We start from the raw sequence: 14,469 nt of genomic DNA, 5'->3' as shown, positions 1-14,469 counted from the left end.
GCAAACTAGATCTAAACCATACAGTTTTAAAAATGGATAAACCATCTAAATTCTAAAAAAAATATGCCAATTCAATAGATACGGAAGAAATCCATAGCTGCCCGCAGAACTTGATAGGGTCAAATCCACACTTAGAATGAATATTAAATCTTAATTAAATTTGAGGGATATCAAGGGTAGTTAGTAGTTGGCATTGTGTTTAGCAAGGATGACTCACATAAACAAATTATATTAATGGTTTAATTAATTAATAATTTTTATATTTTTATTAAATTTATAATTAAATTTATATATTTTTTTAATTGAATTTTTATATTATTTTTAATTTTATAAATAGATTTTTGTTAATATAAAAATATTAAAGTTAAAAAATATTTTCTTACAAATTAAAGATATTTATAATTAAAAATTTAATTAAATCTTTAATTTTATATTTTTTTAAAAAATATTTTATTAATTTTAATATTTTTAATACGAAAATAATCTAATCATAAAATTAAAAAATGGTGTAAAAATCTAATAGAAAGAAATAAAAAATATAAAATTCTTATTGTAAGTTTAGTAAGAGAGTAATTAAATCTATATTAATTTTTTGTTCTACGTTATTCTACTTTTGTATCTTTTATTTTTTCAGAAACCTTTGTACCAGAAGGAAGTGTCATATGTCACTGCCTTGTGTTTGGTTGCTTTCTTAGTTTAACAGAAACATATAGATATAAATACACAAAAATATATAAACACAAGAGTACATAGAGTACATTAATATTGTATATTTTATTTGATAAATTAGACTGAACAAAATACACAATTTATAATTATAATAACATGTCAATTTTATCTTCATTATTTTAATAGCATCACCATTTTTATTCTTTTTAATCTTTTTTTTTAGAATTATAAAAAATCACCAATATCTTTAAGCTAAATTTAAAAGCAACAAAATCTAAATTCCAACTAAATTTAACATGTAAACTTAACAAAACAATTGAATCTCGTTCCAAATAAAAAAATAATAGAAAGACAAAATTTGGATATCCGATGTATAGTTTAGAGTGGGAGAGTACCATTTCGGGTGAAAATGCATATCTTATATCCGATCTAGAGGGACACATAGCTGGCTTAACCATTATTTGTTTAGTCTGTTAATTTGTATGAGATCGATCCTCACTTAAAAAATTGAATAGAAAAATAGTGTAATTTCCTTCCATTCAAGTTTTGGATTAATCTTTATTTATGTGTATTTATTCTTTTTGTGAATTAGATTACATTTCTTATTGATTTCGAATTCAATTGGTGGTTTAGAACGAAATTTTGGTGGTTAAACTTGTCGAAATAATTGTGAATTAGATTACATTAATAAGATCTTAATGCTTGCGTTTGGTGGAGAGACAGAAACAGAAAGACTGAAACTGAGAGACAGAGATTGAAATAAATCTCAGTATTCTGTTTGGTGTAAAGTGGAAGACAGAAATTGAAACAAGAATGAAATTCTAATTTAATTTGTACAAAAGGTAAAATTGAAATTAATTAATTGAAATGAAGGTATTTTAGGTATAAAATGTTATTAAAGTTTCAGTCTCCATTTCTAAAAATTTAAGTCCCATGTGTCCCCACTTTTTAGAAGTACTGAAATACTGAAATTTTAGAGACAGAGACAGAAATTTTAGTACCAGTCTTTGAACCAACAAACATGATACTGAGTCTTAGTCTCTCAGTCTCTGTCTCAGTACCTCAAAACAAACACTACCAATATGTTTGCTAAATCTTTAAAGGAAGATAATAATGAAAGTCTATTGAAAGTTGTGTCTAAACTCAAATACAAACTTGATCACTGTGGAAGAGTCAAAGACAGAACAATGAAACAACCAATTCAAGTGTTATAAAACAACTATCATGTGTTATAAAATAACTGTCATATCCAAAAAATAATCAGTTGATATTAGGTTGTAATTTACAGATAAAATATTATTACATGAATAAACTAATGTATGATAATTTCTTTCAACTAAAGAGTGTTAACCTTTTGTAATTTCCAACCCAAAAAATACATTAGCATATTCCTTAAACCCATTATCATTAGCAAAAAAATATGATGTGTTCTCTTTATTTTTGTAAGTCACTTCAGGAGGGTGAATGTACTCTAATGTTCTCTTTATTTTTTTTTTAAAACAAAAGAACTCAACACACTACAGTAGAGCAAACAACATCAAACAACCAAAAAAATAGACTACTCGAAAAAAGTAACATACAAACAAAAGAAAAATCTTCATGTCATTTCCGCCATAACCATCAATAACATAAAGAATTCACACTTCTCTACTCGTCGCAACTAAACATGGTCATGTTGATGATCTCTTTAACACCTTTACTTTTATCCTGAAATATCCTCCTATTACTTTCCATCCAAATGTTCCAAATGATCGCACAGAAGCACCTCAACTACTACTTTCGTTCCTCTTTTCTATGTTACTCTCTTCTTGTCCAACTTAGAAAATGGTCCCTTCATCATCGACCCGGAAAAACCCATAGGCGGCCAAACACAGATATTCACGCACTCCACATCTACCAAATAAAATCATAGCCAAGAAACAAGTAATGGACCTGCTCAACATCCTTATTACATAAAACACAACTCTTATCATCCTAACTAATAATCTCGAACCGACTTAACCTTTCCTTAGTATTCACCCTGCCTATCAAGACAAACCAAGCAAACAGCTCCATTTTTGGTGGAACTAAACTTTTCCAGATGATCTCAGTGAAACTGTAACTGGTTACATGCTCTGATAGCCTTCCTTCTTGTAGCACCTGCACAAAGAAGACAAGTCTATTCTCTCTATTATTTAATAACCTCACATGTCTCAAAGCCTCATGTAACTGACTCAGAAGATCCAACTCCCCCTGACGCCTCCATTGGAAGTTCCAAATCCACTCTAACCTCCCAAAACCCACAATCTCCAATAACCGATCCACATTGGTTTGAAACAGAGAAGAACTTGGGGAACCGATCTTTCAAGGATCTACAACGTAACCACACATCCTCTCAAAACCGAGTCCGTCGTCTGTCACCAATCTCCATGGACTAATCATCTTATTCCTTATATGTTGCTCCTTAATTTGTACATGGCATATATTCTTCCATGGACCTCCTCTACTAGGTAGCACTTGACCAGACAGTAACACATCCAAATTCAGATTATTAGAGAAACAGACCACCTTCCAAAATGGGCACTCTTCCTTAGGAGCTTGCACCAATTCTCATCTCACGAAAGCCATACTATTTCTCCCATCCTCCTTACTCCAAAGGAACCTTCTTTATAAAGAAATCAATTTCTCAACAACAGCCTTCGCCATCCTATATAAACTCAAATAGTACACTAGCAAGCTATTTAAAACTGATTTGATAAGTACTAACTTCCCAACTTTGTTTAGCACTTTAGCTTTTCAAAGGCTTAGTTTCTCTTCCTCGATTATAGGTTTTCAGGTTTTCAGGTTTTCAGGTTTTCAGGTTTTCAGGTCTTTATCAACTTCAAATTTGCTCCTGAGGGAATTCTCGGGTATTTAATTATGAGGATACTTTTCTTACAACCCAACAAACTACACATAAGTTGTACCAATGTCATAAGCAAACTGAATATGTGACAGCTCTACCCTGTCTCGCTCAACCACCAATGGTGATATACGTCCGTTCCTGACTGTCTCACCAACCATTCTATGTAAAACATCCACAGCCAGCACAAACAAAAAAATGAAAAAACGAATCATTTTGTCTCAAACCTCTTTTTATTTTGAACGGCTTAAATAACGAACCATTTATCAATACCGACATAGAAGCTTTGCTCAAAACAAATGAAGGCCAATGGTGTTATTCCTGATACTTTAGTCCTCAACATGATAATCAAAGCTTGTTCCAAGTGTTTGGAGCTTGACTAGGCTAGTCTGAATCATAACTACTTAGACTAAGCTCATTGTTCAATCTATTGTCTTCGTGAAAAGAAAAAAATTTTGTGCTATTTTCTTTAATTTTTATTAAAGTACTCGTTTTTTTGTTTTTTCTCAAAAATTTTTATACTTCGTAGCATATCCGTATGGAGTACGTATTCATGCAACTTAAGTGAACATAAAATCCGATCTTTCTAATTCTGACTTTGTGATCCTATAATTGAGGGATTTAGATGCTTCCATCTACTCAGCAATTAGAGCGATTGTTACTCGATTCTTACTCTTACTTGTTCAACATTTATTAATTCTCATCACTTTCTTCTCTAAACAGTAAATCTCGCACAAAATACCCCTTAAAACTCGCACTGCAACAAGAATCTGCATCTGCATCTTTTATTCATTCTCCAATTCCATTCCACATATATATTTTCTTTCATTTTACCTTTCATTCAAGTGTTATATAAAAGAAGTTTCAACTAAAGTCTCTTCAACTAGAGCATTCAAAATACTGTTTGAATCATCCATTAGTTTCAGTTTTTTTTTAAATCCCAATGTGGTTGTGATTTTCTTTTTGATTCTCATCATCTCATCATGTTCAAAGGTATTTTCTTTCTCTTTATTCATTTTGTTAAGCATTAAGCATTGATAACATCTGGTTTAAATACTATTTTATTATATTAATTCAGGTTTTTTTTTTCTCCTTTCATTTTGGTACCTTCTATTTTATACTTTTTCATTCCTTATGCTCTGATTTCTCTGATAAAAACAAATTTTTCCTTCTCCCTTGATAAATCAGTTAATATAATTTTGATAAGCAATACACTCTTCAAATGACAAAATAGAAACAAATAAAAGCTATGGAACAAAGCATCCCAATAAAACAAACTAGACATCGTAGTGTCACCAACAAGTTTATGAAACAAAAGAAAAATTTTGATCTTGTCCATCTCAATGATCCCATTTCCAGAAAGCCTAAAGTAATTCGTATATTTCTAACTGATCAAGATGCTACTGACTCTTCCGGTGACGAAGAAGAAGAGTTCTTCCCTCGCCAAAGGGTGAGGCATTACATCAACGAAATTAATATTCACCCACCCTGCGAAACCGTTACCAATTCCCGAAAGAGGCTTGCCGGAATATCCTCCCCTTCATGTCGGCGACCAGTGAAGACCACTGTGGCAGCCGCCACCACCCCAACCACAGCCACCACCAATAACAACAATGGCAGAAAGTACCGTGGTGTAAGACAAAGGCCATGGGGTAAATGGGCGGCGGAGATTCGAGATCCAAACCGGCACATCCGAGTTTGGCTGGGAACTTTTGACACTGCCGAAGAAGCTGCCAGGGAGTATGATAATGCCGCGATCAAGTTTCGCGGTCCGAAAGCTCTAACCAACTTTCCGATATCACCACCATCACAAGAAAAGAATGTAGACATCTACGACTCATCATGCGAAGATGAGTGCCTCGTCAACATGTCTTCATCACCTACTTCGGTTCTCCATTCCACAAGTCCCAAAACAGGAAAACCACAGAAGCACCACAAAGAAAACGATGGAGAGTGTGAGGGGGAGACGAGTTTCTTTGATGATGAGACGTTGGGGAATGACATGTTTAACTTTGCAACTTTGCATGATGAGTGTGTGGCTACAATGTTTGATGATGAAACTACTTCTGCACGGGTCTTTGTTAGTGAAAGTTTCAAGTTTGGTGACCACATTGAGCTTGGTAATGCAAGTTTGTACCAGGTTGACGATTATTTTGAAGAAATTTTGCTAGGCTCGGATCCTCTTGTGGTGCTGTGAGAGTGAATCAGATTCCAAGACACAGATTTGGTACTTTAATAATTACATGCATGGTGCTGTCTTTGGTATGCAAATTACTAACTAGGTTTTGTTTTATGACATAAATAAGAATAAGAAATAGGTGGTTGTATTTATTTTTTTTTAATGGTAGCTTTATCTACGTTGTTTATTTGTTTATTTTAAAAACTCAATTATATGTAGATTGCTAGCTAAATGGAGAAGAGGAGTTGAATGGAATTTTGTTATGATCTTACTCATGTTGCTTAAAAATTTATAATTGTTGGCAGTACTGCAAGAATAAAATCGTTGTGAATTAGGTGGTGGAAGAATCAAATCGTCGTGAATTAGAATGTGGAGAAGTTATATTAAACTGAAGTTGATAATTGAGAATTTAATTATTAATTTTATAGGAAGACAAAATTGTATATAAATTTTTATCTAACTGAAAATGTCTATTCTCGGTGATGTTTACACAATTTTACAAGAAGCAATCAAACTGGTCAAAATTGGTTAAATGGTTTGAATTAACGGTTTAGACGATTAATCTTTAAAAAAATATTGATATAAAAAACTCCAAAAAAATAATTTTCTTTTAAGAAAGTATATTGTATATATAAACATATTGTTTTATTATATATACTAAATTCGGATTGAATTTTAATAAAATATCTAAATCTTCAAAACCAGTTTCACATATCTGAATCTCCCGTCTCTGGTGGTTGAGAACGTATTATGTATACGATTATTTTCATGAGAAAATATATTTAAATAAAAAACGGTGCTCTTTCTTTCCGAGAAGCTGCAAATATATTACACGTGTAACAGGAAAATACATAATAGATTTCCTTAAAGGCAGCAGCATCGAAGCTACAATGCACAATGCAGAGGAGATAGTAGTATTCACTATTAACATTAACTAAGGGAACGAAGCCCGAATAAGAAAATGTAGATTCCTGAATTCTCACTTTACATCGAAACGCATCTACCAAACAGATACAAACTATAACTAGCTAGCAGGAAAATGGATCACAACTTGACTTCCACCATAATGAAAACATCTTAGCCAAAATACTTGAAGCACCATCATCACACCAAGGAATTCATTTAAAAGAAAATGACCTACACCTTGCACATCAATTCTCGACTAAACAAACTTTTCGGCGCAAGAAGCCTAAGAACAAAGACAGGTTGCAAGATTTAAGTAGTATTCTCAAGGAAGCAGGTTTACCTCCTCTTTGGCCTACCCTCCTCCCCAGTCCCCACAGACCCACACTGCTGATACCAACAAAGACAGAAAAACCAACAAAAAAAAGGATTTAAAAAAAAGAGAGAAGAGAAAAAACCCTTCGTAAACTAAAACCATCACGCACTACTAATTTCTCCAAAAGATTAGAATGCTTTTCTTTAATCCTAGCCCCTGGCCAACAATACATCCAAATTACAGGAAGAGGATTCGGATGCTGAACCCTCAGTTGTTGTTCTGAAAGTTCTATTGCTGTGAACTCCATCTTCGTGCCTGAACGGATGGTCATGATAACTAATCTGATGCAAATGAAGCAACGCAATCATGCTAACAGCAACCAAAGCAGCATTGCCCACTATTCCACCCATATGATCCAATCCAAAAGATTTCTTCACAAAATTAAAACTTGAAACAAAAACATTGTAAAAGAAATTAGAATTCTTCCCTTTCTCAGTCACAAAGTTCTCAGAACAGTTTGGTTGTCCACAAAGAATTTTAGGTGAAACAAGACGACCTGCATCATGTACATCTCCAACAAAAGCTTGAGCTTCTTCGATAACTTCATATTTTTTACCATGATGTTCTGCCAGTCTCATTGCAAGAACAATTCTACTCTGTTCTAATCGGGCAATTGCTGCATCTCTCTCAACACGCTGCTGCGTTTGAATGGTCTAAAACATTCAGATTGAAATTCAGGTTAAGAACAAATCGAGCAAAATTTAGCCAAATCAAAGGGTGATAGTAATAACCATGAGCTAACATTTAACTGATTAGTAAAAGTATTCTTATTTTTCAGTAGAAACTAAAGGAGAGATGGCATATATTGATTATTATGTATTTACATCTTTGTTAACAGTTAAGTTCATTCAGAAAAGACACAATAAATGAACTAAACACACTTAAGAGGACCAGAAAAGGAACCACTGAACCAATCACAGGCTTATAGGCAATCAAATTTGTTATTTGTGGAGCTCTGGACAGAACAAGCAAGATATTCACCCAGGTTCATTATTTGTGTTAGTAACAGGATCATAATATAACTATATTCAAAGAATGTGGGTGGCTATTTGTGGTTTACGTTGAAAGCAAGACTCCAAATTGCCTTAACAATCCATCCAAGATCACAAACATAGTTGAATCACCACAAAGTTATTCAGCAACTATTTTACATAACAATTTTCATTTTCTTTTTCCAACCACAACTCAATATATTGTGGAGAAGATGAGGATTCACCATGCACCATACATGATAAATAAAACATAGAAACACTCGTGTTATCTAATTTTCTATTTGCAGAGTTATTTGACACCTATTATTTTAACAGTTTTACCGAATGAAAAATAAATAAATAAATAATTGTGAGCAAAAGAGAGGAATTCACACCATAGAATTGTACTCCATTTCCCAACATTTGGGCAGTGGAGAAATAAAGTTCTTAGAAGCAGAAAAAAAAATAGGGCATAAAATATAAAATGGTCGAAAGAAAGATTGATAATAAACATTAACAGGAACAAGACAGGAAATTGAAAGAAGCAAATAACAGTTGCCAGTGGCACCAACTTGAGTCACTAGTGGAGTTAACAGAAAACTTATGGCCTGGTTGTTTTACATTGGTAAATGGAAAAGAGAAAATTATTTACGCCAGATACTTTCTCTGGATGTACTACTTTCATTTACACCTCTCGAGTCTCGAAGGTTACACTGAATGGGCACTTAATCCAGTGCAAGGTCCACAGTTGGCCATCTTGAAAGTTGGCTTCTAGAGTGGATATTGACACTCTCAAATTGACAAACAAAATCTTATGAAATTGAAAGTGGTATTATCAAAAAGAGAGTGACAATGTCCACTTCCACCAAAAAGACAACACATAAACAATACCGCTGAAATACATCAATGCAAGTGTTCACTTTTGACATTTTTCAATAACTTAAATGAGTCTTATAAATAAAATTCAATTACACGCTTCTATCTTCCTTCGGTTTCCATGGGTGGTTAAGCCTGGAGTCAGTTCATTTGTTCTATTGTCCAGTACACAACCAAAATGTTTCAATATACATTTATACACCCAGCATATTCAAACATAGATTTAAACTGTCAGCATCATATTTCAAAAATTATATAGTATGACATACTCAAGTTGTGGTGCCACGATATTTCAAATTCACCTCACAGCATTAGTATATCACTTCAAGTGTTCCAATAATCCTACACACATTTGCACTTATCTCCTAAATAATCACGCGTTGTCCGGTGCATCACGTGTTCTCTATAATTGGAGAATACTAAACCTAAATCTTTAAAGTCAGCAAAGTATTGTTCATAGAAAATCGTTGGCCATGTCTACATGTTATTTCACTAAATGTGTAGAACCGAGGAGGCAATAACCTAGGCTCCATTTGATTGGTGTCTCAGAAACACAAATACAGAGACACAGAAGAACACAAATATATTTGGTCGCAATGCAACAGAGATAGACGCACACGATAAGAATGGAATACACTATCTCAGTGTGAATTTCAGTGTCCATGACTCAGTGTCCTATCACCTTGTCCCTCTTTCCAAATGCATTGTAAGGAAATTGAGACAAAATTCCAAGAGAAACTGTGGTTTAGCTTCCAATTTGTCATAAGTTATTCTAGCCTAATTAGGAGTGAACCAAAACCCTAGAAGTGCAGCAAAACACAACCACAAAAGAACATGACCGCATTGTAACACATTAATTCATGTCAAATTTTGCCGAATCACGAAAAACAAAACGAAATTGCTCAAAGAAGAAATTAAAATCAAAATAAACAAAAATAAAAGGAAGGCAAAGAGAAAAGCGAACTCACATGAAGGAACTCGAGTTGGTCTTCGAGGTTCTCGAGCGCAGTCCTTATAGCGTTAAGGCTCTTGGCTTCGTGAAGGGCGGAATCATCGTCTTCGGGACGGAAGTCCTTGACGAAGACGAAACCGACGCGGTCTTCGGCCGTGACGGAATCATCGGCAGCGGCGGCGGAGGCGGAGAGGTTACCGGTGCGAATGTTGTGAGAGTTCTTAAGGGATTTGACGGAGCTAAGAAAGTGAGACCTGGAAATGGAGTGAATAGCGTCGCTGAGCTTGTCGTGAAGGTCCCAGATTTTCTCTAGAATCGCTTCGATTTCCTCGATCTCCATGTTCCATTTCATTTCATCGGTGGAGCCACAAGCAATTGTCAGTAGCAGAAAATTTAAAAAGAAGGAAAAAAAAAGTGTAATAACTAGAATACTAGAATACTTCGCGACAACGAAAAGAATTTCTGTCTAAACTCTAAAGTTTTGGTATTATTGATGGACCGTTTGCTAAAATTTAGCCTTCGCCCGGTCTCTGGTAATAATTTAGGGGCATAGTTATAAAACGGAATTTAATAATTTCAATAATTATAATTACACATTTATTATATTTAATATTATTTATTTATTCTAACAGTGATTAATAAATACAAAATATACTAAATTATAATTAAAGAATACAAAATAAAATAATTTTAAATTATTTTAAATTAATTTTATTATATTCTAAATGTTTTTTATTTAAAAAATCTCCTAGTTTCCGTTTTACATTTTGTCATTTCCTCTCCATAAAAAACTAATGAGAAAGTGATATTAAGAAAGTTAGTTTAATTAGTAGAACTAGAATTCTAAGTGAGCTAATAAATAAACTCTTTTGAAGAGCTTGTTGGGTTTTTGGATTTTTTTTTTTATATAGAGAAAAAACTTAAATATTAGTATCTAATCCCATGAATAGTTAAAGTGGTTGAGATGAGTTAGGGTTGAGAGAGAGATGTCTCATTTGCAAGGAGAACACTAAAGCACTAAAGAGAAGAGAAAAGAGAAAGTCATTTTTGCACATATACAAAGCTGTCTCTGTAAATTGGTCACTGCAGATTCGTTAACCATTGGATTGAGCTCAAATTTGGACAGTGTATTCCACACACCTGGTTCTTTATTTTCACCGATCGGATCTTCGATTCAATGTCTGTAGCTGGAGATATTGTAACGCACAGCAGCTCTATTTTTGTGGTATTTTCATCTTCTTGTTCTTGTTTTGTAAGCTTTGAAGTTTGTGTTGTTTGGATTGTTGTATGCACGTTTTGTGCAGTAATTTGTGACTCTCTTATACCCTGTTTTTCATCATAGTGAAGCTATTTTCTAGTCTTGGTGACCTGTGGTTTTTACTTCTCTCATTAAAGAGATTTCTACGTTAAAAATCTTGGTGTGTTAGCTTGTCTCTAATTTTTTGTTTATGTGATTTTTCTGCTGCTATTAGGTATTATTGTGCTGGTGTTAATACTTGTTGTGAGTTGATATTGTTGCTCCTCTAATTCTTGCAAATAGAAAATTGTGTTTTATTCTTATCAATTGACATCAAAGTTCAGTTTTTGGATATTTGATAATAATTTGCTTGAAAGATGGAAGCAAATAATTCTAAACTTAGAGGAGCAACAATAATTATAACCAAATAATTTTTTCTGATTGTTAATATTACAAGTGTGAGGAGTGTATGAAGTTAGTCCCACATAAAAAAAACAAGAAAGAATGAGTAGTTTATAATATGAAAAACCTATTAAACTTACTATCTTAAGGTTTTGAGTTAGATGTGATATTATCTTATCTTATGTTCTCTCGTTTGATTTCTCCCCGAAATCTCTTCGGTAGTAGAGAGTTTCCACGGCGGCCCAACAGAGCCAAACATGGCCTTGTCATACAACAAGTTCTCCTTCTCGCGCACTACGGGTCTTTGAAGTTTTTCATCATACAATGCAATGTAAATGAAGAAACAAGGTAGAAGAAGCTACAAAACCAAAATAAGCAAGGAAATGAGGTCCAATGAGAAGTGTTTTCCACTTCAAACAACCATTCAGAAACTTAGCACGCGAGTCAAGTTACTAAAACTTGCATAATTTCTCACTCAATAAATCAACACTACAAAAGGCCACCCAAGCCGGATCACACTCCACACACATTTTTCCAATCATAATCAGTAATCACATATCACATATATAGAATAAGATCCATTATGGCCTCTTCGAATCCCAACAACTTCAATTTCCCATTCTACCCTTCTCCACCACCTTCTCACCCTTTCAACCCACCACCACCATCCTTTAAGCCTCCACCACCTCCTTCCCACTCCTTCACCCCTCCACCACCACCCTCTCATCTGTTTTCTCCTCCTCCTCCTCCTCCACGTGGACATCCACCACTACCACCTCCGCCATCTCATCCATTTAGTCCTCCACCACCACATTTGCTCCCACCACCGCCGCCACATCATCCAATTGTTCCACCACCCCCTCATGTTCGCCCGCCCCCATCCCCGGTCCCGCCACCGCCTACTCCCAACCACCCAACCGTCATTATCGTCGTGATTGTCTCCATGGGCGGCCTTTTGTGTCTTTCAATGCTCGCATTCGCGCTGTTTTGCTGGGTTCAGAAGCGGAAGAAGAAAACTGAAGAAACCGACATCATTCACATCGATGAGCATAAAAAGATCAAGGAAACCATTGTTCCTGGCCCTTTTGGAACGCAGACAGTAGTGATATCAGTTGAAGATGATGTTCATATCGACGAAGAAATCAAGAAGAAAACAGAGGAAGGTGGTCATCATCATCACGGTTTGCATGTTGAACCATCTTCGTCATCAACTGATCAAGGAAATTCAAGAAGCGCTGATGATGAGGTGGGAATATCTAAACTACTTCATCACCATCAACAAAAGCACGATAATGATAATGCATGATGAGAACAGGAACAAGCCGTGATTGAAATATTTATATGCATGCGTACGTGTATATTCCCCCGGCCCCCATTATTGAATTGTCTTCGTCCAAACAATAATTCCTCTAATATCTTATTAATTCACCAAAATTACTTCAACGAATAAATATTTTAATTTGAATCATGTTTCTTTTAACTTATGGCGTTATATAGTATGCACCCTTCTTTTGTTAAATTCCTCTTTTTTTGTTGCTGGGTAAATAATTGTCAATCTCAAAATAAATAAACAAAAAGAACACAGAGAGTATATGTTACAAAGAAACAAATAAAACCAAAAACCCAAACAGTAGGAGTGTAAGAGGAGGATAGGAAAGTAAGTAAATAAGTAAGAAGAGGACGATGACCAAAAACCCAAACATTAGGAGTGTAAGAGGAGTATAAGTAACTAAATAAGTAAAAAGAAGAAGACAATAAGCGCCCGTTTGAAAACTCTAGAAATAGCTTTTTTTTACTTTTGACTTATGAAAAGTAGTATTATTAATGTTTGGTGCAATTTTTAAAACCAAATTGTAACTTTCTAAAAAGCTATTTTGGAGCTTATAGAGAAGTTAAAAAAAATGACTTCTCTCATAATACTTCTACTTTTTATTACATTTCTATAAAATAAGCACTTTTAGAGTTAAAAATTCAAACACAAAATAACTTATTTATAAGTTACTTTTAACAGAGTCATTTAATTGTTTAAGTTATTTTATCAAAAGGAGCTTAATTAAGTTGATTACCCAAACTAGCCTAAATCTAAATGTGAAATTCTCTATAATAACTTGGTTCAATTTGGTTAAATATTTTATTTGATTGTAGAATTTTTTTGTTTTTTTTTAACAAAAAAAAAAAGTTTAATAAGTGAAGAGTTGGTAAAGAAAATTTTATGCAATCAATTTACTTTATCTAAACTCAAAATATTTTTAGTCATTTTTAAATCTATATGCATAATTAAAACAAAACACTTACTTAAAATAAGAGAAAGTAATACTAAAACTAGAAATTGGCCGATGTATTGTAGATATGATTGGAAGTGAATCAAGTCCATTTATGAGTTAATAACTCGATAAGCTGACCTTTTGAGCTGGTAATCGAATTTGAGTTTGAAATTGAATTTATAAATTAAATGAGTCGAGTTTGAATTTGGATAAGTTCAACTCATTAGTTTGTGAGCTAACTTGATTATATATATATATATATAATTATATATATTAATATTTTTAATTATTTAAAATTTTATAGTCATTTTTATAAAATTGATCTTATTTTAATATTTTTTAATATATATATAAGTTATAATTTATTGATATAGAATTATAAATTATATTTTTATTATTTGAGCTAGTTGGTGAACTTTCGTTGAGCCGAGTTTGAACTTACGAAATAGACTCGATTGCTAATGAAACGAGTCGTGAGTTGAGCTTAATTTTTATGAGCCGAATTTGAGTTTGAGCTAGCTTGACTCAACTCGGCTCATTTCCGGCTCTAATTGTAGAGGATTGTTAATTTTTTTTAATTATTATTTTCAATAAAAGTATATTTTGGATAAAAAGTTTATTAAATGATTTTGTTCTAAACAATTTATTGTAAATGATTTTGTTCAAAGTATATAGAAGTTGTTTCATTTATTGCGTATGCAACAAAGCCGATTTAAAAAATATATCTTCATCCCACTTAAAAGTAGCATCCATAAACTG

The 14,469-nt window shown here is 33.4% G+C and overlaps 3 protein-coding genes across 3 annotated transcripts; 2 read left to right on the top strand and 1 right to left on the bottom strand.

The window, feature by feature from the left end:
• Window positions 1-4,799: 4,799 nt before the first annotated feature.
• On the top strand, window positions 4,800-5,747 carry LOC112754095 (ethylene-responsive transcription factor CRF1-like). The gene has a single exon (XM_025801684.3). The coding sequence runs from the start codon at window positions 4,800-4,802 to the stop codon at window positions 5,745-5,747; it is 948 nt and encodes a 315-aa protein (XP_025657469.3).
• An 891-nt stretch (window positions 5,748-6,638) lies between these two features.
• LOC112755324 (plastid division protein PDV1) lies at window positions 6,639-10,457 on the bottom strand. Its single transcript, XM_025803329.3, has 2 exons — window positions 9,824-10,457; window positions 6,639-7,661 (listed from the first exon to the last, which is right to left on the bottom strand). The coding sequence occupies exons 1-2, from the start codon at window positions 10,157-10,159 to the stop codon at window positions 7,158-7,160; spliced, it is 840 nt and encodes a 279-aa protein (XP_025659114.1). The 5' UTR covers window positions 10,160-10,457; the 3' UTR covers window positions 6,639-7,157.
• Window positions 10,458-11,970: 1,513 nt separating this feature from the next.
• On the top strand, window positions 11,971-12,914 carry LOC112755323 (uncharacterized). The gene has a single exon (XM_025803328.3). The coding sequence runs from the start codon at window positions 12,030-12,032 to the stop codon at window positions 12,750-12,752; it is 723 nt and encodes a 240-aa protein (XP_025659113.1). The 5' UTR covers window positions 11,971-12,029; the 3' UTR covers window positions 12,753-12,914.
• The last annotated feature ends 1,555 nt before the right edge of the window (window positions 12,915-14,469 follow it).

This window comes from Arachis hypogaea, chromosome 16 (genome assembly GCF_003086295.3).
Source record: "Arachis hypogaea cultivar Tifrunner chromosome 16, arahy.Tifrunner.gnm2.J5K5, whole genome shotgun sequence".
NCBI lineage: Eukaryota > Viridiplantae > Streptophyta > Magnoliopsida > Fabales > Fabaceae > Arachis > Arachis hypogaea.
This window is presented reverse-complemented; position numbering and strand designations above follow the sequence as displayed.

Bases quoted from the DNA above. Each gene is read 5' to 3' on its own strand.
- LOC112755324 (XM_025803329.3), bottom strand. From the start codon at position 10,159: ATGAAATGGAACATGGAGATCGAGGAAATCGAAGCGATTCTAGAGAAA. The intron at 7,662-9,823 runs GTGAGTTCGCTT...TGAATGTTTTAG, and splicing joins ACCAACTCGAGTTCCTTCAT to ACCATTCAAACGCAGCAGCG.
- LOC112754095 (XM_025801684.3), top strand. From the start codon at position 4,800: ATGGAACAAAGCATCCCAATAAAACAAACTAGACATCGTAGTGTCACC.
- LOC112755323 (XM_025803328.3), top strand. From the start codon at position 12,030: ATGGCCTCTTCGAATCCCAACAACTTCAATTTCCCATTCTACCCTTCT.